This window comes from Aegilops tauschii, chromosome 3 (assembly GCF_002575655.3).
Source record: "Aegilops tauschii subsp. strangulata cultivar AL8/78 chromosome 3, Aet v6.0, whole genome shotgun sequence".
Lineage (NCBI taxonomy): Eukaryota > Viridiplantae > Streptophyta > Magnoliopsida > Poales > Poaceae > Aegilops > Aegilops tauschii.
In genome coordinates, this window is record NC_053037.3 from 624,586,136 (window position 1) to 624,611,327 (window position 25,192).

General features: G+C 42.6%; 2 protein-coding genes and 6 non-coding genes across 8 annotated transcripts; 4 read left to right on the top strand and 4 right to left on the bottom strand.

The window, feature by feature from the left end:
- Positions 1-983: 983 nt before the first annotated feature.
- On the bottom strand, positions 984-1,057 carry TRNAI-AAU (transfer RNA isoleucine (anticodon AAU)). The gene has a single exon. It is a non-coding gene; the product is annotated as a tRNA-Ile (tRNA).
- A 3,877-nt stretch (positions 1,058-4,934) lies between these two features.
- Positions 4,935-5,576, top strand: LOC109766777 (metallothionein-like protein 2C). The gene is made up of 2 exons (XM_020325563.4): positions 4,935-5,177; positions 5,288-5,576. The coding sequence occupies exons 1-2, from the start codon at positions 5,041-5,043 to the stop codon at positions 5,385-5,387; spliced, it is 237 nt and encodes a 78-aa protein (XP_020181152.1). The 5' UTR covers positions 4,935-5,040; the 3' UTR covers positions 5,388-5,576.
- A 13,097-nt stretch (positions 5,577-18,673) lies between these two features.
- Positions 18,674-18,747, top strand: TRNAV-AAC (transfer RNA valine (anticodon AAC)). Its single transcript has one exon. It is a non-coding gene; the product is annotated as a tRNA-Val (tRNA).
- A 65-nt stretch (positions 18,748-18,812) lies between these two features.
- TRNAI-AAU (transfer RNA isoleucine (anticodon AAU)) lies at positions 18,813-18,886 on the bottom strand. Its single transcript has one exon. It is a non-coding gene; the product is annotated as a tRNA-Ile (tRNA).
- Positions 18,887-19,324: 438 nt separating this feature from the next.
- Positions 19,325-19,398, bottom strand: TRNAI-AAU (transfer RNA isoleucine (anticodon AAU)). Its single transcript has one exon. It is a non-coding gene; the product is annotated as a tRNA-Ile (tRNA).
- A 324-nt stretch (positions 19,399-19,722) lies between these two features.
- LOC109766778 (vacuolar protein sorting-associated protein 25-like) lies at positions 19,723-21,369 on the top strand. The gene is made up of 5 exons (XM_073495810.1): positions 19,723-19,771; positions 20,027-20,080; positions 20,226-20,314; positions 20,416-20,485; positions 21,092-21,369. Exons 1-5 carry the CDS (start codon positions 19,723-19,725, stop codon positions 21,211-21,213), a joined length of 384 nt encoding a protein of 127 aa, XP_073351911.1. The 3' UTR covers positions 21,214-21,369.
- Positions 21,370-22,377: 1,008 nt separating this feature from the next.
- On the top strand, positions 22,378-22,451 carry TRNAV-AAC (transfer RNA valine (anticodon AAC)). Its single transcript has one exon. It is a non-coding gene; the product is annotated as a tRNA-Val (tRNA).
- A 61-nt stretch (positions 22,452-22,512) lies between these two features.
- TRNAI-AAU (transfer RNA isoleucine (anticodon AAU)) lies at positions 22,513-22,586 on the bottom strand. The gene has a single exon. It is a non-coding gene; the product is annotated as a tRNA-Ile (tRNA).
- Positions 22,587-25,192: the final 2,606 nt, after the last annotated feature.

The following is a 25,192-nucleotide window of genomic DNA, read 5'->3' on the forward strand; positions in this document are numbered from 1 at the left end:
TGTTTTTTGCGAGAGAAAAAAAACTATCCGTGTAAATCAAAACAAATGTTTCGTACATTTAAAAAATATACATTGTTAGGTACTAAAAAACATCTGTGTAAAAAAAATTCACGAGTTGCAAAATGTGTTTGAGACATTTTTTGAAAAAGTATATGCCATGTAAAAAGTGTTCATGCCATCCTAAAAACATTTTTCGTACCCTTAAAAAATATACTTGACATTTAAAACAAATTCCAAAGGTTCAAAAAAATGTTCCTGATATTTAAAAAGATGACGATACAATGTAGGAATATGTTCCTGTATATCAATAAACGTTTATTTCCATTACCAAAATGTACATGACGCCGTAAGAAATATTCACGTGTGTCAAAAAACCAGTGAAATTTTTAAAAATATTTATGTAGTGTAAAAAATGTCTGTGTAGTTCAAAATAATCTTTCTATCATTAAAAAAGTACAACATGTATTTCAGAAAATGTTAACATGCTTTCAAAAAAGTATTCAGAACATGCATTTTTAGAAAATGTGTATCAAATGTTCGAAAAAATTCCAAAGTGTATCAAAAAATGTTTCACATGTATGCTAGGAATATGCATTATGTACTGAGAAAAATTAGACATGTGTTGAGCAAAGATACTAATTAAAACAGACAAAGAAACAAAAACCAAAGAATACGAACAAAACCAAGAAATAAAGAAAAGAAAACCAGAAGTAAGACAAAAATGAAAAATCTAAAGACAACTATTGAAAACACAAAGTATAGCGAAAGAGAAAAGAAAAATCAAAGAAACCGGTGAAAAAAGAAATAAAAACAAAATAAAATGTTACAAGAAAAGAAAAGAAGGATAACCGGAGCAGAACGAGCGAACCCCTCGGCCTGCGGTCTGGGCCTTGTTAACAAGGGTTTTCGCATTTTCTATTGTGTTTATTTTCTTGAGGGGTTCACATTTTCTATTGTGTAAAAATTAAAAAAGAACAAAAAATTGGCCCATACAGGTCTCGAACCTGTGACATTCGCGTTATTAGCACGACGGTCTAACCAGCTGAGCTAATAGGCCACTCGTACAAATTCAATGTTGTCCCCTTTTTAGTTATTATTACTAGTGAAACGTGATCGACTAATACATGTGCAGTGCCGGTCCTCCAACAAGATTTGAGAGGGTGATAGATGAGCCATGGCCAGACATGAAAGGGGTTAACCTAGTTTTTTATGTCAGTTTTGGCCTAAATAGTGTTAAAACGGGCTTTTCCTTTCCTGTGTTCCCCCGCGCGTCGCCTCTGGCGCACGGGGGAAACCCTAACCGCGCCGCCAGCCGCCCCTCCCCCGCTTCGCCGCCGCCGGAGGGGACAGCGGCGAAGCCCGCGTGCTCCCCAGGGAAGGTGGCGGCGGGGCGTCCTCGTCGTTCTCGCGCAGATCTCGCGGCGGCCGGTGGCGATCTTGCGGCGGCCGGTGGCGCGCGGCGGTGTTCCGCCGGTGGCTGGCGCCTGCTGCCCGTGGGGCGGCGTCCCTCACGGCAGCGGGGCTGCCCTTTAACGGCGCTTGGTGGTGGCCACATGGCGGCGCGCGGGTGGGCCGGATCTGGGCTTCCAGTCTGCGTCCTCGTCGTGGCAGCGCTTGCCGTTGCCCTCGGCCATGAGGCGTGGTCCGGGACGGGCCGAGCGCCTGTGGTGCTGGCCAGGACGCACGCTGGCAGCGCCCTACTTCATCTCGCGTCGTCTCGCTGGCCAATGGTGGTGGTCATCTTCTTCGTCAGAGATGGCCGGCCAGAGGCTTGGTGATCGGATCTCGAGATCCATCATCTAGTCCCGGCTATGAGTTGGGGAGACATGGTTGCTGGTGAAAACCGAGCCGTTGGCAGGCGATGGCGGCGTTCTACGTCGTTACCTTGATGGAGGCATCGTCGTGTAACTACTGTCGACCCACTCGTGCTGCTCGGGGGGAAACCCTAGGATCTGGTGTTCCAGATCGGACGATGGCGGCATTGCGGTGTCGTTTCTCTCTTGGGAGCATCGTTTGTGGAGCAGTGCTAGAAGTCAGAGGCAGGAGGTGGAGCGGCTTCGTCTTGCACGGAGCTTCGGTGGAGATGTTAAGTCATGCCTGACCGACAGGTGCTACGCTTTGTCATGCCTGGTCGGCAGGTGCTACGCACGACAGATCTTCCAAAGACTTCAAGCTGTGTCGGCTGGTGGTACTTGGCAGCACGGTGCTGAGGTGTATCAATGGCGACCGCGACATGCACAGCTGTTTGCGCGCAGGAAGGAGGTGCCGTTGGGCGCCGTGGTGGCGTCGACGATAGCTAGACCGAGCAAGGTTGATGCATCAGTACAGTTCTAAAGATGGAGCGGTGGCAGTTGGCAGCGGCGGCCTCTGAGAGCACGCCGGACCGGCGAGACCCATGCCCGGCAGGCGTACTGGATGGGTCCTCAGGTCTTAGATGTTAGGTTTGGCTGCGATGTTTGTTTGGTATTAGGCCCAGGCTTTCTGCGCCCCTTCATCAACTGAATAGATGTAGCGATAGTTTGTTGCTTAAGACGGCGGCTTTAGTCTTACTGTGGTATTACTTTGTAAGGTCTTGTGAAAATAATTAATAAAGTGGCCGTATGCATCGCCCAGATGCAGAGACCGGGAGCCATCCTCCTTTTCTAAAAAAAAAAAAAAAATTTGTCGGAGAGTCATACCCACTTTGGCCCTAACTAAGCTCCGCCACGATAAATCTGGTGAATAGTGCGAAGAAAAGAGTAATAAGAGAATGAATCAAAAGAAAAGAAAATCATCAGAGGGGTCGAGCTAAGAGAAGAAATCATCTTTGCTCCATGAGGCGATCTGCAAAAATGAAACAATAGATCTTGCTAGTTCCCATCTCGTTGTCCATGATTGTAAGTAATCGTCGCTGTTGGAATCTTTTTCTATCATTGTTTCTGACTTTCTGTGATGTGATGTGTGTGCAAATCATCCTGCAACAGCTACATGATAATAAAGCCATACATGCAGGCTGGCGAATGGTGCTCAAGGCACATCTCTATCGACCGGTCATGTCTATATACATTCTTTTATATGTGTGTTTCTTCTTGATTGTTTGGAACTTCAAAAACTGGTCTTTGAATTTTCCAAAAAAGGGCCTCATGGAGGCGAAGCTCCAAAATCAATTTCCGCGCACCACTGAGAAATAAAATAATGTTTTCATCATATCCCTCAATATTCTTTGTCCAGATATGTACCTGGATGAAAAATAACGGTGGCGTGGAGCACCAAGGCGAGATGCGAAATATTGGTGATATTTGTCTCCACAACATGCACAGAGTCATCATATGCGGCCAATTGTGTAAGAAGAATAATTATGTCAAGAACTGTGTAGCCATAGATGGAGCTTTCCACAGGGGTGATTGGCACCACCCACTCAGTTTCCTTCTCACCTTTTTGCATAGCTTTCATCTGCAAATATACAAAAGTGAGTTGATATGCGATCTGTGTTAAATTTTTGAATGGGTGTTCTATTCTTTCACATATTTACTTCTATTTGACAGCACAAGGCATGAAAAATCATAAATTTTTACAAGCGTACATAATACCTGGTCATGTACATTATGATTGGTTTTGAGTTTTTTCAAAAGTATGACAAATAAAGAAAAAAATACAGATAAACATCTCCAAGATCCTTCCTCTCCTGTGATAACATGAATTAGTTATAATAGCAGATTATCACACAAAAATGTAATTACATAAATCAATTCCAACACCAAATGAATATTGGCTCTAGTTCCTTATATCGAGAAAGAAGCTAGCTAGAGACCAAGGGAATCAAATGACGGGGGGAGGCGGCCCTATCTTTATTCGTCTTCCCTATATGCTGATCCCTCGGTTGGTTGCGTACATCCTTTTGCCAAAGTGCGTGCGTACGTGCAGCATCTCTCATCTCATCTCTCCTTCTTGCTCCTTCTCCCTCGCTGTAAAATACTCCCTCCGTCCGTACATACGGATGTATATAGACATATTTTAGAGTGTAGATTCACTCATTTTGCTTCGTATGTAGTTATTTGTTGAAATCTCTAAAAAGACAAATATTTAGGAACGGAGGAAGTATGTAGTTACTGCATGAATATGAAAATAATAGCATAATGCGGTCTGTACCACTGAACTGGGGTGCCGGAGGCCCTACACGAAATATCAGTGATATTTAAAATAACCCCACGTAAGAAACAAGTCGATGACATAGTCCACTTCCCTAAGAAACAAGGGAAAAAGCACGCGCGGGTTGACTCGGTGCCCCCGCACTTGTGTGCCTCAAATCCGCTCCCTTGGAAATCATAGTTGAATTGGTAGTTATATGATATTATAGAAAAATGTAAGACATAAATTGGAAGATGCGATGGAGATGGAAATGAGTAAGAGGTGGAAGGTTTTTACATGATAAACCATACGGAGATACATATTACATATTTTGGATGGTCTGCTAGAGATGCTCCAATGCGCTCTTGTCCCCCTTAGTAAATTTGTACAAAAGACATTTTCTTCCTAAAATTTGGGAATTTGGTTCAAATTTTGACGTAAATACTCGTAACATTTCACCAAGAAATAAAATCATTCCTGAAATAATCCCTGAATCTTGAAGCATAGCCATCATCGGTTATCGGCCGAGATCGATATTTTCTCCGACGACATGAACAAATAAAATTACATTACAATAGCTAGCTAGATTCCCACAGATGAATTTTGGTTATAGTTCCTTGTAAGAAAGACAGACAGAAAGAAGCAAGGTAGAGATATGGACGGAGGGAATCAAATTGAGTGATGAGGCGGCCCTATCCTTATTCCTCTTCCCTAAGCGCGGTGGTCCCTCGGCCGCTCGCCTCCATCCTTTTAATTTCCTTTGCCAAAGTGCCTGTGCCTATACGTGCGTGCAGCATCTCTTCTCCTCCTGCCCCCTGCCTATAAATAGGCCTCCATGCCCCTCCATTATTCCTCAAGCCAGCAAGAAGCACACACGAAGCTCATAGCCATTCAAAGCCTCTCCATCTCCGAAGCTCCAACCCAACCTCGAAGATGTCTTGCTGCGGAGGAAACTGCGGCTGCGGCACCGCCTGCAAGTGCGGCAACGGCTGCGGCGGCTGCAACATGTACCCCGAGGTTGAGGCCGCCGGCGCCACCCTCCTCGTCTCCGCCACCGCCACCCACAAGGCGTAAGTTTCTGTCTCTTAACAAAATTTCCTCCTGAACCCATACATCATCATGCACTCGATCGTAATAATATGACTGGATGTTGATCTTGGTATGGATGGGGTACGTGCAGGAGCTCCGGCGGGATGGAGATGGCGGCCGAGAACGGCGGCTGCGGCTGCACCCAGTGCAAGTGCGGCACCAGCTGCGGCTGCTCCTGCTGCAGCTGCTAGATCCATCATCGATCATGCATGCACCGTGCCGTGCGTGCATCATCGATCATATCGATCTACTACTACCATACCATGTAACCGCAACCTGATCGAGGGCCTTTATGTACGCACCTGACCTGCATCAGCAGTCAGGTGCCATGCCATGATTGTAAACAGGCCCCCCTAAATAAAACCTCCCTTGATTAACTATACATGTGTCGTCTGTGGTATGCATATATCATCACCTTCTTTTTCTTCTTCCTCATGGCAGAAAAAACACTGCTTAAGAGTTGAGAGCGCCGAGAATATTACTAGAAATGGTCATAAGCAAAAGATTTAAGGATGTTGTGACTTTTTGCTCACAATAAATATCTAGTAAATGCCGAAGACGTACCTGATGAACTGAAAATATCAGTGGAGATGCATCTTACCATAGCATGCTGATGCTGGAAAATAAAAAGGATGCCGCTGTACCACCCATACTTATTAATCTTAATTACGAGAAGATCAAGTTTCTAGCTTCGAATTAATTAAACTGTAGACCTCGACAAAAGATTTAAAAATATATATTCCCTTTGGGGGAAAGCAAACTAAGACTAAAAGGAATCCTTTCGCCAAAACAAGACGGAAATAAATCATGAGCGCCACTTTGCACACCAGGTTCGCTTTGCAAGAATTATTCGCTTTACACAGGTTCCGACACGATAGTATTACACTTCGCACCAGATCTGGCACGACAATATTAGCAAGACATTCCCCCTTTTTATCCACCGCCAAAAAACATATTAATGATATATTTTAAACTGATCGATGCTACATATTGTTATTTCACTTTACTGTTGTTGTTGTGTTGTTTCCATATTATTATTTTCTCTCAGATTGTTGGTGTGTGGCTCTCTGCATCTTAGTTCTGCAGAGGCTAGGTGTTGCCCATCACGATTTGTATCTGCTTGATGCTACATTTTGAGTTAATAAAAGTGCCCTTTATTGGAAAAAAACATGTTTCACAAGTTAAAATTGACGACCTAAATTCCTATGCCGGACTTATATTCCCACATAAGAAAATTATCACTTCATTTTTCTTCTACCTCATGGCACAAAATATGTAGGGGGGGGGGGGGGGGGGGGGAGTATGTCGTTTTCTTGGGGACACTGTGAATTATGTCCATCCAGATGTTCGCTAGTGGTCCAAGAGCTTGCAATCACCTTGCTATGATCTTGCGGCTCACTTTTCTTTTTTTCCCCCATCCCCGCACTTGCCCTTTTGCTACTTATTCGTATGAAGGCAACATAATTTGAGCAACTGCACCATTTTTTTTTTTGCTCATGTTGACTTGGATGAAGCTGGGTATATGACAAACCCTATCATGTATATCCTCTTTATTCTCCTTAGTATGCACCAATGAATCTTTATGAATAATGAATTTTAGACTTGAATGTGCACGCGTCTCTCCTCCCTTCGTCTCTCATCCCAAGAGAAAATGTGGCTAGGTTTCCTTCCTCCCATCAGCGGCGCCGCCGATCTGCCTCGTCTCCTGTGTCTTTAGGACTACGGAGGTGCAGTGGATCCCGACCCTTGATGACGGGAGGGCTCCAATGGATTTCGTTAGGGTCTGTGCCATGCTCAGGAAGGCGAGACATTGGCGGCTCCCTAGAGATGTAAAAGGTTCTCCCTGCCACTGTCCCGGTGGTGCGTCTAACATTATCGGAGAGCATGTGGAGGTGTGTCTCCAATGGATTCTGTAGGATTCGGTCGGTGGTTGCCTTTGGTGGATCTGCTCGGATCTGGTCTTCGTTCGTCTATGTTCGTGTGTCTTCAGGTTGGATCCTTCCGATCTACAATTCACTTCATCGGCGGCGGTTGTTGTCCTGGTGTGCTGGTCCTATGGGGTCTTAGCATGACAACTTCCTGACTATCTACTACAACAAGTTTTGCCCGGCTCCGGCAAGAGAGGGGTGATGACGGCAGCCCGTTTTCGGCTCGCTTCAGCGGTTATAGTCGTCGCTAGGTGGTCTATGGATCTAGATGTAATATTTTTTTCGTATATTTGTTGTACTGCCACATGATTGAAGATTCATAGATCGGAAGTTTCTCGAAAAATCTTTATGAATAACCATTTCCCTATCTTCAACTTTGTTGTGTCCATTCTCAACATGTGTCTCTTTAGCTTGTAGGGAGGTATCTTGTTTCTCCCTCAACTTTACATCTTTGTTCTCAGTAGCGACGCCTCCAAATCTTATTCGCTATCATATCCAAGTGGTACAAATTCATTTATGTGGAGATGGTTTTTTTCTGTTCACTCTCTGCCAAGTATTTCACAAAAATAGATCATAGCATGTCGTTGCTTCAACATATTTTCCACAAAATATATCTCATCCTCCTCCTTGCACATTGTTGCAGTTGGGGAACGTAGTAATTTCAAAAAATTTCCTACGCACACGCAAGATCATGGTGATGCATAGCAACGAGAGGGGAGAGTGTTGTCCACGTACCCTCGTAGACCGAAAGCGGGAGCGTTAGCACAACGCGGTTGATGTAGTCGTACGTCTTCACGATCCGACTGATCAAGTACCGAACGCACGGCACCTCCGAGTTCAGCACACGTTCAGCCCGATAACGTCCCTCGAACTCCGATCCAGCCGAGTGTTGAGGGAGAGTTTCGTCAGCACGACGGCGTGGTGACGATGATGATGTTCTACCGACGCAGGGCTTCGCCTAAGCACCGCTACAGTATTATCGAGGTGGACTATGGTGGAGGGGGGCACCGCACACAGCTAAAAGATCAAACGATCAATTGTTGTGTCTCTAGGGTGCCCCCCTGCCCACGTATATAAAGGAGAAAGGGGGGAGGTGCGGCCGGCCAGGAGGGGGCGCGCCAGGAGGAGTCCTACTCCCACCGGGAGTACGACTCCCTCCCTTTTCCTTGTTGGATTAGGAGTGGGGGGAAGAGGAAGAGGAGAAGAAGGAAAGGGGGCGCCCCCCCCCCCCCTTGTCCAATTCGGACTATAGGGGGAGGGGGCGCGCGGCCTGCCCTGGCCGCCCCTCCTCTTCTCCACTAAGGCCCACTATGGCCCATTAAACCCCCGAGGGGTTCCGGTAACCCCTCCGGTACTCCGGTAAAATCCCGATTTCACCCGGAACACTTCCGATATCCAAATATAGGCTTCCAATATATCAATCTTCATGTCTCGACCATTTCGAGACTCCTCGTCTTTTCCGTGATCACATCCGGGACTCCGAACAACCTTCGGTACATCAAAACTCATAAACTCATAATATAACCGTCATCGAAACTTTAAGCGTGCGGACCCTACGGGTTCGAGAACTATGTAGACATGACCGAGACATGTCTCCGGTCAATAACCAATAGCGGAACCTGGATGCTCATATTGGCTCCCACATATTCTACGAAGATCTTTATCGGTCAAACCGCATAACAACATACGTTGTTCCCTTTGTCATCGGTATGTTACTTGCCCGAGATTCGATCGTCGGTATCAATACCTAGTTCAATCTCGTTACCGGCAAGTCTCTTTACTCGTTCCATAATACATCATCCCGCAACTATCTCATTAGTTGCAATGCTTGCAAGGCTTAAGTGATGTGCATTACCGAGTGGGCCCAGAGATACCTCTCCGACAATCGGAGTGACAAATCCTAATCTCGAAATACGCCAACCCAACAAGTACCTTCGGAGACACCTGTAGAGCACCTTTATAATCACTCAGTTACGTTGTGACGTTTGGTAGCACACAAAGTGTTCCTCCGGTAAACGGGAGTTGCATAATCTCATAGTCACAGGAACATGTATAAGTCATGAAGAAAGCAATAGCAACATACTAAACGATCGAGTGCTAAGCTAACGGAATGGGTCAAGTCAATCACATCGTTCTCCTAATGATGTGATCCCGTTAATCAAATGACAACTCATGTCTATGGCTAGGAAACATAACCATTTTTGATCAACGAGCTAGTCAAGTAGAGGCATACTAGTGACACTCTGTTTGTCTATGTATTCACACAAGTATTATGTTTCCGGTTAATACAATTCTAGCATGAATGATAAACATTTATCATGATATAAGGAAATAAATAATAACTTTATTATTGCCTCTAGGGCATATTTCCTTCAGTCTCCCACTTGCACTAGAGTCAATAATCTAGATTACACAGTAATGATTCTAACACCCATGGAGTCTTGGTGCTGATCATGTTTTGCTCGTGGAAGAGGCTTAGTCAATGGGTCTGCAACATTCAGATCCGTATCTATCTTGCAAATTCCTATCTCTCCCACCTGGACTAAATCCCGGATGGAATTGAAGCGTCTCTTGATGTGCTTGGTTCTCTTGTGAAATCTGGATTCCTTCGCCAAGGCAATTGCACCAGTATTGTCACAAAAGATTTTCATTGGACCCGATGCACTAGGTATGACACCTAGACCGATGCACTAGATATGACACCTAGATCGGATATGAACTCCTTCATCCAGACTCCTTCATTTGCTGCTTCCGAAGCAGCTATGTACTCCGCTTCACACGTAGATCCCGCCACGACGCTTTGTTTAGAACTGCACCAACTGACAGCTCCACCGTTCAATGTAAACACGTATCCGGTTTGCGATTTAGAATCGTCCGGATCAGTGTCAAAGTTTGCATCAACGTAACCATTTACGATGAGCTCTTTGTCACCTCCATAAACGAGAAACGTATCCTTAGTCCTTTTCAGGTATTTCAGGATGTTCTTGACCGCTGTCCAGTGATCCACTCCTGGATTACTTTGGTACCTCCCTGCCAAACTTATAGCAAGGCACACATCAGGTCTGGTACACAGCCGTGCATACATGATAGAGCCTATGGCTGAAGCATAGGGAACATCTTTCATCTTCTCTCTATCTTCTGCAGTGGTCGGGCATTGAGTCTTATTCAACTTCACACCTTGTAACACAGGCAAGAACCCTTTCTTTGCTTGATCCATTTTGAACTTCTTCAAAACTTTGTCAAGGTATGTGCTTTGTGAAAGTCCAATTAAGCGTCTTGATCTATCTCTATAGATCTTAATGCCCAATATATAAGCAGCTTCACCGAGGTCTTTCATTAAAAAACTCTTATTCAAGTATCCCTTTATGCTATCCAGAAATTCTATATCATTTTCAATCAACAATATGTCATCCACATATAATATCAGAAATGCTACAGAGCTCCCACTCACTTTCTTGTAAATACAGGCTTCTCCAAAAGTCTGTATAAAACCAAATGTTTTGATCACACTATCAAAGCGTTTATTCCAACTCCGAGAGGCTTGCACCAGTCCATAAATGGATCGCTGGAGCTTGCACACTTTGTTAGCTCCCTTTGGATCGACAAAACCTTCTGGTTGCATCATATACAACTCTTCTTCTAGAAATCCATTCATGAATGCAGTTTTTACATCCATTTGCCAAATTTCATAATCATAAAATGCGGCAATTTCTAACATGATTCGGACAGACTTAAGCATCACTACGGGTGAGAAGGTCTCATCGTAGTCAATCCCTTGAACTTGTCGAAAACCTTTTGCAACAAGTTGAGCTTTATAGACAGTAACATTACCGTCAGCGTCAGTCTTCTTCTTGAAGATCCATTTATTCTCTATGGCTTGCCGATCATCGGGCAACTCAACCAAAGTCCACACTTTGTTCTCATACATGGATCCCATCTCAGATTTCATGGCCGCAAGCCATTTTGCGGAATCTGGGCTCACCATCGCTTCTTCATAGTTCGTAGATTCGTCATGGTCTAGTAACATAACCTCCAGAACAGGATTACCGTACCACTCTGGTGCGGATCTTACTCTGGTTGACCTACGAGGTTCAGTAACAACTTGATCTGAAGTTTCATGATCATCATCATTAACTTCCTCACTAATTGGTATAGACGTCACAGGAACCGGTTTCTGTGATGAACTAATTTCCAATAAGGGAGCAGGTACGGTTACCTCATCAAGTTCTACTTTCCTCCCACTCACTTCTTTCGAGAGAAACTCCTTCTCTAGAAAGGATCCATTCTTAGCAACGAATGTCTTGCCTTCGGATCTGTGATAGAAGGTGTACCCAACATTCTCCTTTGGGTATCCTATGAAGACACATTTCTTCGATTTGGGTTCGAGCTTACCAGGTTGAAGCTTTTTCACATAAGCATCGCAGCCCCAAACTTTAAGAAACGACAACTTTGGTTTATTGCCAAACCACAGTTCATAAGGCGTCGTCTCAACGGATTTTGATGGTGTCCTATTTAACGTGAATGCGGCCGTCTCTAAAGCATAACCCCAAAACGATAGCGGTAAATCAGTAAGAGACATCATAGATCGCACCATATCTAGTAAAGTACGATTACGACGTTCGGACACACCATTACGCTTTGGTGTTCCGGGTGGCGTGAGTTGCGAAATTATTCCGCATTGTTTCAAATGTAGACCAAACTCGTAACTCAAATATTCTCCTCCACGATCAGATCGTAGAAACTTTATTTTCTTGTTACGATGATTTTCAACTTCACTCTAAAATTCTTTGTACTTTTCAAATGTTTCAGACTTATGTTTCATTAAGTAGATATACCCATATCTGCTTAAATCATTTGTGAAGGTGAGAAAATAATGATACCCGCCGCAAGCTTCAACATTCATTGGACCACATACATCAGTATGTATGATCTCCAACAAATCAGTTGCTCGATCCATAATTCCATATAACGGCATTTTAGTCATCTTGCCCATGAGGCATGGTTCACAAGTACCAAGTGATTCATAATCAAGTGATTCCAGAAGTCCATCAGTATGGAGTTTCTTCATGCGCTTTACACCAATATGACCCAAACGACAGTGCCACAAATAAGTTGCACTATCATTATTAACTCTGCATCTTTTGGCTTCAACATTATGAATATGTGTATCACTACTATCGAGATTCATCAAAAATAGACCACTCTTCAAGGGTGCATGACCATAAAAGATATTACTCATATAAATAGAACAACCATTATTCTCTGATTTAAATGAATAACCGTCTCGCATCAAACAAGACCCAGATATAATGTTCATGCTCAACGCTGGCACCAAATAACAATTATTTAGGTCTAATACTAATCCCGAAGGTAGATGTAGAGGTAGCGTGCCGAAGGCGATCACATCAACTTTGGAACCATTTCCCACGCGCATCGTCACCTCGTCCTTAGCCAGTGTCCGCTTAATCTGTAGTCCCTGTTCGAGTTGCAAATATTAGCAACAGAACCAGTATCAAATACCCAGGTGCTACTGCGAGTTCTGGTAAGGTACACATCAATAACATGTATATCACATATACTTCCTTCTTATCCGCCAAATACTTGGGGCAGTTCCGCTTCCAGTGACCAGTCTGCTTGCAGTAGAAGCACTCAGTCTCAGGCTTAGGTCCAGACTTGGGTTTCTTCTCTTGAGCAGCAACTTGCTTGATGTTCTTCTTGAAGTTCCCCTTCTTCTTCCTTTGCCTTTTTTCTTGAAACTGGTGGTCTTATTGACCATCAACACTTGATGCTCCTTCTTGATTTCTACCTCCGCAGCCTTTAGCATTGCGAAGAGCTCGGGAATCGTCTTATCCATCCCTTGCATGTTATAGTTCATCACGAAGCTCTTGTAGCTTGGTGGCAGTGATTGAAGAATTCTGTCAATGACGCTATCGTCCGGAAGATTAACTCCCAGTTGAATCAAGTGATTGTTATACCCAGACATTTTGAGTATATGCTCACTGACTGAACTATTCTCCTCCATCTTGCAGCTATAGAACTTATTGGAGACTTCATATCTCTCAATCCCGGCATTTGCTTGAAATATTAACTTCAACTCCTGGAACATCTCATATGCTCCATGACGTTCAAGACGTCGTTGAAGTCCCGGTTCTAAGCCGTAAAGCATGGCACACTGAACTATCGAGTAGTCATCAACTTTGCTCTGCCAGACGTTCATAACATCTGGTGTTGCTCCAGCAGCAGGTTCGACACCTAGCGGTGCTTCCAGGATGTAATTCTTCTGTGCAGCAATGAGGATAATCCTCAAGCTACGGACCCAGTCTGTGTAATTGCTACCATCATCTTTCAACTTTGCTTTCTCAAGGAACGCATTAAAATTCAACGGAACAACAGCACGGGCCATCTATCTACAATCAACATAGACAAGCAAGATACTATCAGGTACTAAGTTCATGATAAATTTAAGTTCAATTAATCATATTACTTAAGAACTCCCACTTAGATAGACATCCCTCTAATCCTCTAAGTGATCACGTGATCCATATCAACTAAACCATAACCGATCATCACGTGAAATGGAGTAGCTTTCAATGGTGAACATCACTATGTTGATCATATCTACTATATGATTCACGCTCGACCTTTCGTTCTCAGTGTTCCGAGGCCATATCTGCATATGCTAGGCTCGTCAAGTTTAACCTGAGTATTCTGCGTGTGCAAAACTGGCTTGCACCCGTTGTAGATGGACGTAGAGCTTATCACACCCGATCATCACGTGGTGTCTGGGCACGACGAACTTTGGCAACGGTGCATACTCAGGGAGAACACTTTTATCTTGAAATTTAGTGAGAGATCATCTTATAATGCTACCGTCAATCAAAGCAAGATAAGATGCATAAAAGATAAACATCACATGCAATCAATATAAGTGATATGATATGGCCATCATCATCTTGTGCTTGTGATCTCCATCTCCGAAGCACCGTCATGATCACCATCGTCACCGGCGCGACACCTTGATCTCCATCGTAGCATCGTTGTCGTCTCGCCAATCTTATGCTTCTACGACTATCGCTACCGCTTAGTGATAAAGTAAAGTATTACAGGCCGATTGCATTGCATACAATAAAGCGACAACCATATGGCTCCTGCCAGTTGCCGATAACTCGGTTACAAAACATGATCATCTCATACAATAAAATTTAGCATCATGTCTTGACCATATCACATCACAACATGCCCTGCAAAAACAAGTTAGACGTCCTCTACTTTGTTGTTGCAAGTTTTACGTGGCTGCTACGAGCTTAGCAAGAACCGTTCTTACCTACGCATCAAAACCATAACGATAGTTTGTCAAGTTGGTGTTGTTTTAACCTTCGCAAGGACCGGGCGTAGCCACACTCGGTTCAACTAAAGTTGGAGAAACTGACACCCGCCAGCCACCTATGTGCAAAGCACGTCGGTAGAACCAGTCTCGCGTAAGCGTACGCGTAATGTCGGTCCGGGCCGCTTCATCCAACAATACCGCCGAACAAAAGTATGACATGCTGGTAAGCAGTATGACTTATATCGCCCACAACTCACTTGTGTTCTACTCGTGCATATGACATCTACGCATAAAACCAGGCTCGGATGCCACTGTTGGGGAACGTAGTAATTTCAAAAAAAATACTACGCACACGTAAGATCATGGTGATGCATAGCAACGAGAGGGGAGAGTGTTGTCCACGTACCCTCGTAGACCGAAAGCGGAAGCGTTAGCACAACGCGGTTGATGTAGTCGTACGTCTTCACGATCCGACGATCAAGTACCGAACGCACGGCACCTCCGAGTTCAGCACACGTTCAGCCCGATGACGTCCCTCGAACTCCGATCCAGCCGAGTGTTGAGGGAGAGTTTCGTCAGCACGACGGCGTGGTGACAATGATGATGTCCTACCGACGCAGGGCTTCGCCTAAGCACCGCTATAGTATTATCGAGGTGGACTATGGTGGAGGGGGCACCGCACACGGCTAAAAGATCAAACGATCAATTGTTGTGTCTCTAGGGTGCCCCCCTGCCCCCGTATATAAAGGAGCAAGGGGGGAGGTGCGGCCGGCCAGGAGGGGGCGCGCCAGGAGGAGTCCTACTCCCACCGGGAGTAGGAGTCCCTCCCTTTTCCTTGTTGGATTAGGAGTGGGGGGGAGGAAGAGGAGAAGAAGGAAAGGGGGGCGCCCCCCCTCCTTGTCCAATTCGGACTATAGGGGGAGGGGGGGCGCGGCCTGCCCTGGCCGCCCCTCCTCTTCTCCACTAAGGCCCACTATGGCCCATTAAACCCCCGGGGGGTTCCGGTAACCCCTCCGGTACTCCGGTAAAATCCCGATTTCACCCGGAACACTTCCGATATCCAAATATAGGCTTCCAATATATCCATCTTTACCTCTCGACCATTTCGAGACTCCTCGTCTTGTCCGTGGTCACATCCGGGACTCCGAACAACCTTCGGTACATCAAAACTCATAAACTCATAATATAACCGTCATCGAAACTTTAAGCGTGCGGACCCTACGGGTTCGAGAACTATGTAGACATGACCGAGACACGTCTCCGGTCAATAACCAATAGCGGAACCTGGATGCTCATATTGGCTCCCACATATTCTACGAAGATCTTTATCGGTCAAACCGCATAACAACATACGTTGTTCCCTTTGTCATCGGTATGTTACTTGCCCGAGATTCGATCGTCGGTATCTCAATACCTAGTTCAATCTCGTTACCGGCAAGTCTCTTTACTCGTTCCGTAATACATCATCCTGCAACTAACTCATTAGTTGCAATGCTTGCAAGGCTTAAGTGATGTGCATTACCGAGTGGGCCCAGAGATACCTCTCCGACAATCGGAGTGACAAATCCTAATCTCGAATACGCCAACCCAACAAGTACCTTCGGAGACACCTGTAGAGCACCTTTATAATCACCCAGTTACGTTGTGACGTTTGGTAGCACACAAAGTGTTCCTCCGGTAAACGGGAGTTGCATAATCTCATAGTCATAGGAACATGTATAAGTCATGAAGAAAGCAATAGCAACATACTAGACGATCGAGTGCTAAGCTAACGGAATGGGTCAAGTCAATCACATCATTCTCCTAATGATGTGATCCCGTTAATCAAATGACAACTCATGTCTATGGCTAGGAAACATAACCATCTTTGATCAACGAGCTAGTCAAGTAGAGGCATACTAGTGACACTCTGTTTGTCTATGTATTCACACAAGTATTATGTTTCCGGTTAATACAATTCTAGCATGAATAATAAACATTTATCTTGATATAAGGAAATAAATAATAACTTTATTATTGCCTCTAGGGCATATTTCCTTCAGTCTCCCACTTGCACTAGAGTCAATAATCTAGATTACACAGTAATGATTCTAACACCCATGGAGTCTTGGTGCTGATCATGTTTTGCTCATGGAAGAGGCTTAGTCAATGGGTCTGCAACATTCAGATCCGTATGTATCTTGCAAATTCCTATGTCTCCCACCTGTACTAAATCCCGGATGGAATTGAAGCGTCTCTTGATGTGCTTGGTTCTCTTGTGAAATCTGGATTCCTTCGCCAAGGCAATTGCACCAGTATTGTCACAAAAGATTTTCATTGGATCCGATGCACTAGGTATGACACCTAGACCGATGCACTAGGTATGACACCTAGATCGGATATGAACTCCTTCATCCAGACTCCTTCATTTGCTGCTTCCGAAGCAGCTATGTACTCCGCTTCACACGTAGATCCCGCCACGATGCTTTGTTTAGAACTGCACCAACTGACAGCTCCACCGTTCAATGTAAACACGTATCCGGTTTGCGATTTAGAATCGTCCGGATCAGTGTCAAAGTTTGCATCAACGTAACCATTTACGATGAGCTCTTTGTCACCTCCATAAACGAGAAACATATCCTTAGTCCTTTTCAGGTATTTCAGGATGTTCTTGACCGTTGTCCAGTGATCCACTCCTGGATTACTTTGGTACCTCCCTGCTAAACTTATAGCAAGGCACACATCAGGTGAAATACACCATCCGGTGAACCAAAATAAAACAAACACGTGGGAGTTTAAGAAAGCGAAGGACATGTCATGGTCCGCCAACATGGCTTTCGAATCGATCAAATAACATAAAAAGGAAACGGGCAATACTACAAACTACTTCCTAAAATAAGTGTTGTGGTTTTAGTTCAAATCATGACACTTATTTTGGAACGGGGGGAGTATATTATCAATGACATATGGTTAAACAACGCCAAAGATCCAGTAAAAACAATTAAGCATATCGAAATCGACTCATAGCATTTTCCTTTTTCTTTTTCGCATTTATGCTTTTTTGGGGAAACTTTCTCAACTTTATTCATTTGGAATGTTCATAGGTATCATTGTAAGGTCATGAGCTTCAAAACTTCTGTTGCTGTGTTCATGGGCACTGATCTACAGACCTGAAACTCATTCCTTGTGGCACTGATCTCACAAATGATGGCCCCCCTGAACCTTCTTCAATATCTTTCACAATTGACAAACAATCAGCAACAAATAACCTTCAAACAAGAAGATCAGCGGCCAATGCCTGTGCTTTCTTGCATGTCAGAGTTTCCATAATTGTCGGATCAACCATTTGAGAAAACACCACAACCGACGAACCAAGGAACGCTCCGGTATCGCTGCAGCTAACAACTCCCACTGCACCGAACTGACAATTCCTCTATGTGATTGATACTACTCTGGTTGCATTTTTTTTTAGAATTACTACTCTAGTTGCATGGAAATCAGCTCAGTAGCATTTTTACTTTATTTTTTTCCTTGGCCCATTAGTTTTTACACACACGAACGGCCTTGGGCCTATTATTTACATGGCTAGCTGTACAGATGGTGCATTTCCATGAGCCCAAGTAGCATGCTCATGTTTTGCGGCTGCTGCTGCTGCTGTAGACCGGTGCCATTAAATTTCCAGCAGCATAATTTCAAGCTTGCTCTTTTGTTCATGTGTTCGACAAAACCGTCTGTTCATGTTTTCAAGCTTGCTCTTTTGTCCATGTAAAACCGTCGTTTGAATGTACCGGCGCACAACAAACTATATATGCTGTTAGTCAGATCTATCACCGTGGTGTAGTCTCAGATCATATCTGGGTGTACTGATGCTACTATCCGAATATATCTGTTGGTGAAATGTCTTCCCTTTGTGCGGTTATGTGCCGGCTTTTCGTAAAACAAGAGCTATATTCGTATGGCCCCGTTTGAAAATAAGTTGATCTGTTTGTCTAACGGAATATTCTTTTGATCTCTGAAAATGGGAAGAGTTCATTTAACGGAAAACTCTGTTGGTATCTGAAGGGAAGAGTTTATCTGAAAATGTGCCAACTATATTATGATAATCGTTGGCCTGCAATCAAGCTCTGCATGCGTTCACATGATGACTTCTTTTCTTGTGGATCAGTGACTTAAGCATATATAAGTTATAAAAATTTCCAGCTTGTAATGTTATTTTAAAAGTGTTGGACAAAATTTTCATGTAGGTTTCGTGGTGTAGTTGGTTATCACGTCAGTCTAACACACTGAAGGTCTCCGGTTCGAACCCGGGCGAAGCCATCAAATTTATTTTTCCTTTTTTTTCTCGCATTTTCCAATGAGTAAAAAAAAGAAAAAAAACAAATTGGCCCATACAGGTCTCGAACCTGTGACCTTCGCGTTATTAGCACGACGCTCTAACCAGCTGAGCTAATAGGCCTCTTCGTGATTTGCACGTTTTCTTCCCTCTTCTAACTATTGCTTTGCGACCATATGATATACGATCGCCCAAAAGGCTATATATTATATAACCACAAGGGAAAACAGTTACTAAAGCCACGACAAGAATTATGGAACGGAGAGGGTGCTGGTTAAATTGGTCACTGGCCGAGTTCATGCCCATCAATCATATCTTTACTATTACTATCTCCGTTTTTATTTACTCTGCATATTATTTTGCCTAAAATAAAACTTTATAAATTTTGATCAAGCTTATGAAATACTTATTAACATATGCAATACCAAACCAATACTATTAGATTAAACATTGATTATATTTTTTACATCATATATACTATTTGAACCCGGGCGAAGCCAACAAATCTTTTTTTATTTTTCAATTTTTTTCTACTGTGTAAAAAATACAAAGAAAATATAATGGCCCATACAGGTCTCGAACCTGTGACCTTCGCGTTATTAGCACAACGCTCTAACCAGCTGAGCTAATAGGCCTTTTGCAAGTTTGGAAAGAGTTACCCACTATACTTCCGAAAACAGAATAAGACTTTTGGTGAGAGGAAAAGAGTAAGAAGATCAAAAAAATTCCTGGCGTAACAAAAAATGTATAATCTGTCTGGAAAAAACTAGACATAAAAAATACATGTTTTCAAAAATGTTAATCGTGTATTTGTAAATTTTTGAAGGTGTATATAAAAACTGTTCCTGATGTATACAGAAATGGTACAATGTTTATGGAAAAAGGTAGACATAAAAAAATATTAATTTTTTAAATATGATGCGCATGTGTTTGGAAAATGCTAATCCTGTATATAAAAAATGTCCCTGGAAGAAGATTTTCCATTGTTCTCCAATCCAAAGATTGAGAGTAAGTTGTATTTATCTGAACCTTGTGTTTTGACTACTACTCTTCTGCAGTTCAGAAAAATATGTCTTACTGTGTGGAAAATGTATGTCATAGTGATCTGGTATGATGGTAATGTGTTCCTAGGGCCTACCATGGAGCCTTTTGAGCATGGCGGACTAGTGTGTACATGAAAATTTTATTTACTCGACTAGTTTATTATGCATTTGGACATTTCTATTGACGTTGCACTGAACTTACATGTTTTATATTATTCAGGATCTCTAAGCTATGAAGCAAAGGAAGCATTCCTTGCAGCTCTTGTTAGTGAAGGTTTATTCTGCACAACATGAAATCTTTTGCTTATTGTTTTAGCTGTGTGTAGTTTTGTTTTTCTAGATGAGGGATGCTTTTATTACCCCTGGCCTGTGTTTAGTTTTGTGTTTTGACACTACTTAAAGCCAAGTTCAAACTGCAGGTCGCGCAGAGTGGATTGACAAAGGTCACAAGAAGTGTCTCATCCTTTGGCTGCGGATTCAAGATTGGGCTAACTACATATTAGACTTTGTAAGACTTTGTATTATTTTAAACATGTTCCTTTCAAAGCTATCAGTTTATCAATGAATAGTGTCAGTGACTTAATATTTGTTTCTGTGTTATGCTTGTAGGTTAAGGAAAATGGGTTGGAAGTAACAACAATTGAAGATATACGCTCTGGAATTGAAACACATGGGACCGGTAAGTATACAAACTGGATGGTGATGAGATTAGATTTACCATTTTCAATATTTTTGTAACGCTTATTTTTCTTGCTTGATGAAAATAATTTGCGGTAGAAACGGTAGTATACATATAGGATTTAGACTTAGCAGTTGGATAATATTTTTATGTTTACCGAACTTGTGATGTGGATTTGGCATTATTGTAGCCGCCACCAGCCTCAGGAGGAGCCATCTAGCTAAGCCTAGTCTTAGTGATAAGTTTTTTTTTCTGATTCCCTGGTTGGTTAATTTGGACAAGACTATTGGAATTATGCAGTTACAGTTTTCCTTTTAGGGATGACTGTTCTATAAAGCTAGGGATAATCTGTGTTATACGAAGAATAAATAAACCAGAGGTTATCCTCCAAAAACCCTATTCCTGCTTGTATCACGCCACGATGCAACCGAAGCTTATGCCATGACATAAGTTGGCGGTGGTGCCTCGCCAGTAATGCATAGGCCATACAAAGTAATACATAGCATAGGCCATGCCTGCCCCTTGCTCATAATAAATAAAAGTTGTCTAATGGTATTAATTGTGGCTAGTTTGAATCCTCATTTTATCCTGTGGCATGTTTTGCAGAACTTGCTGGAATTGATCGCGGTGTCCTGATGCGAGCTTTGAGGCTGTTGGAACAAAAGGGAAAGGCGGTTATCTTTAAGGGCACTTCAGCGGACGATGAAGGCGTCAAATTTTCTGTTTAAACTTTGTGCCAACTAACTGATGGATAATAATCTTGATGGGTGTCCTGGAACATGATACATCCCCTCTTATCTGTACGTATGTACGTACGTACACTGATGACATCCTTCTGTTCGGCATCGTTCAAATGTCAGTTAGTATTTATTTCTCGTCCAGGACTGTTGTAATTAGCCAGCCTTTGATTCATCTGTTCAGCAGCATATATACCTATAAAATCGCATGTTGTGTGTCTCATAAGGAGGCTCAACTAGTGCCTCCAATTCTAATCAAATTTCCTATATGTTGAGAACTATGCATTGTTTGATATATTAGGGCTTGTTCCTATTTGAGCAAATAAGCGAAACTTATCAAGAAAGCATGCTTCATATGTGGAATCTGGGAATTTGTGTCAATTTATTGCACATTGCAGTTCAATTGAGGCCGATTATTGTGACCACCTCTTTTGAACCGATTCTCCCCTCTCTATCTAACACTGAACCTTAGTGCAGGTCTCATTTCTTTCTTGCTTGATTCAAGCAATGATACATTGTTGTCTAGAACACTGGCTGTATAAAATCTGTTAATGAGGCCAGGTGCAGCCCCTTTCTTATTCTGCACCAAAAAATTGAAAAGAAAAGAAAAATATTAAGTTGTTGCTTATAGTTCTACTCCCTCCGTTCGTAAATATTTGTCTTTCTAGAGATTTCAACAAGTCTTTCTAGAGATTTCAACAAATGACTACATATGAAGCAAAGTGAGTGAATCCATACTCTAAAATATGTCTACATACATTCGTATGTTGTAGTCCATTTGAAATGTTTAGAAAGACAAATATTTGGGAACGGAGGGAGTAGATAAGTTGTATATATGTAGAAAATATCTCACCCATGTAATATTTCATCACCCTATGTTTCTATACTCGCGTGGACATCTCATTTCAACATGATGATCCCTGAACTTGAGAATCGCGTATTGTATTGATGCCACTATGTGAATAAGTTTGTTGGCTGTGGAGTTTTGGCTTCTCTGTGTGCCCATTATGTGTGGGCTTTTGAAGAAAAAGAATACATCCGTTGAAAATTAGTTCATATGTCTGTCTGTGTGCCAGAAAATTAATATCAGGTGGCTATTATTTAAGCTTAGGTTAGCTCTATATGTTCCACCAAAACTAAATATGTGCAGTCGAAGGTTTCGTGGTGTAGTTGGTTATCACGTCAGTCTAACACACTGAAGGTCTCCGGTTCGAACCCGGGCGAAGCCATCCTTTTTCTTTTGTTTTTTCGCATTTTTCGTCGTGCATTTTCAAAAATGTAAAAGATTAATGGCCCATACAGGTCTCGAACCTGTGACCTTTGCGTTATTAGCACGACGCTCTAACCAGCTGAGCTAATAGGCCTCTTGGTGATTTGCACGTTTTCTTCCCTCTATATATGATGTACGATCACCAGAAAGGCTATATATTATATAACCACAAGGGAAAACAGTTACTAAAGCCACGACAAGAATTATGGAACGGAGCCCATCAATCATATCTTTACTATTACTATCTTCGTTTTTATTTACTCTGCATATTATTTTGCCTAAAATAAAACTTTATAAATTTTGATCAAGCTTATGAAATACTTATTAACATATGCAATACCAAACCAATACTATTAGATTCAACATTGATTATATTTTTTACATCATATATACTATTTGTTATTGTAAATGTTATTGAATACGTATTACCGCACTCCCAATGCATTGTCTCTTAATGCGTCGTCCTTGGAAGTAATCGTTTTCAGATACAACCACTTCAATGCATTGTCTCTTCATGTCGTATCTAAATAATATTGCATCTTTGTTAATTTAGGGTTGGGCAGTGGATGAAATGGTTACTTTCCTATTTCTCGAGGAACTTTCGGTTGTTGAAATTTTCATGTGAAGATAAATATAGTAGTGGGGATGAACTTCTTATGTATATAGGATAGGATGATGATGATGATGAGTTATTATATCATTGGGTGAAATAACTGCGGATTAGTTTCAAGTGGATGGATCCTAAGTGACCAAGTCACTTGAAACTAATCGGTTCTTTCACCTAGTGATTTAATAACTCATTATAATGTAAAAAAAATCTCTAAATTGCTACTGTATGAAAATTTGTATAAAGGTGTATGAATACGACATAAAAAATAGAATACGGAATAATAATAGTAGCGCGGGCTGTGTGACGCGCTACTACTAATTACCAGTAGCGCTTTTTGCAGGAAGCGCTACTAATAAGTAGATATAGCAGTAGCGCGGGTAAACAAACTCTACTGCTAACCTTTAGCTGTAGCGCCGTAGCAGTATCGCAGTCACCCGCGCTATTGCTAGGCAAAAAACCCGGCTACTGCTAGGCTTTTTCCTAGTAGTAATACAATACATGCCTTATCACCCCTCCTGTCACAAAGCAAGGTCACGACAAGATTGAACCTACTACCAAGCACCACTCCCACTAGAAGATAAATCAATCTACTTGGCCAAAGAAGACGGATAGATCAGAGAGAAATACAAGGCTACAAAATTATGCAATCAAAAGAGATCTCTAAGGACTCACAATTTGATCATGAACCCACAATTCATCAGATCCCAACAAACGCACCACAAAAGTTACATTGAATTGATCTCAGAGATCATTGTATTGAGGATCAAACAAGAGAGATAGATAGATAGATAGAGATAGAGAGAGAGAGAGAAGGCCATCTAGCTACTGCTATGGATCTGTTAGGTGCTGCGGGAACTACTCACACATCATCATGGAAGCAGCAAGGTTGATGAAGATTTCCTTTCCAATGGTTTACCCCTCCCCCCCCCCCCCCCCCCCCGATCCGGTGGAGTACCAGAAAATGCCTCCTGATGGGATTGCTTCGGAACAGAGGCTTGCAGCGGGAAAATAATTGTTCCGGGTCTCATTTCGGGGGTTTCAGAATATACAGGAATTTATAGGCCAAGAATTATGGCAAATGGAGTCACGAGGAGCCCACAAGCCAGGGTGGCGCGCCCTATCCCCCAGGGCACGCCGCTGCCTTGTGGCCACCTCGTGGGTCTTCTGGTCCTCTCCCGAAATTTTCAGGGTCCCTTTTTGTCAACAAAAAAGTCAAACATTTCGTCGTGTTTGGACTTTTGTAGGTATGGACTTCCTGAAAAAAACATGCAGAAAACAGGAACTGGCACTGCGCACTAAGGTTAGTCCATAAAAATAATATAAAATGACATATAAAGCATACAAAAGTGATAATGTAATAGCATGAAACAATCAAAAATTATAACGTTGGAGACGTATCAGCATCCCTAAGCTTAATTCATGCTCGTCCTTGAGTAGGTAAATAATAAAAGTAGAATTTTTGATGTGAAATGCTATCCAACATGTTATTAATCATGTAATCATTTGCGGTATGAATATTGCAAAGCCAGTGGTTTAAGGCATTAGTCTATTAGTTTGATATCAAAACGATAATATGCAAGAATGCTAGAAAACAATCACTGCCTTTCAAAATAGAAAATGCTACCTAAACACTTAATCGTGTAAGCATGGCATAGCTCGGTCTTCTTGACATAAAGTATCTATCATGAACACCCCGGCGCCAAACCAAGCTCTTTTTTACTTCTTTTTTAAATTTTACTGCTGATCATGAAGCATTTCAGCTCGGAGCAGATACTCCGCGTCCCTTAGTTATACAATAGTGCTCCTAGATTAGAGCTAAACCGTGCTAAAACTACTGATCATCGAATGAGAGGTTGATGAATGCTGCCTTGCGGAGCCCGGCGCCTCATGGTCGTGGGTTGCCTTCGAATCCACGGGTGTTCAAAACATTGCAGTAGTGTTTTTGGCTCATCAATGATGTTTTTTATTGAGATGTTTTGTACTTCTGATGAACTTTTATATTATAAAAGTTCATCAGAAATACAAAACATCTCAACCATAATAAAAAAAATTACCGAGATTTCGAGTCCACCGAACAAGCACTATTGCCG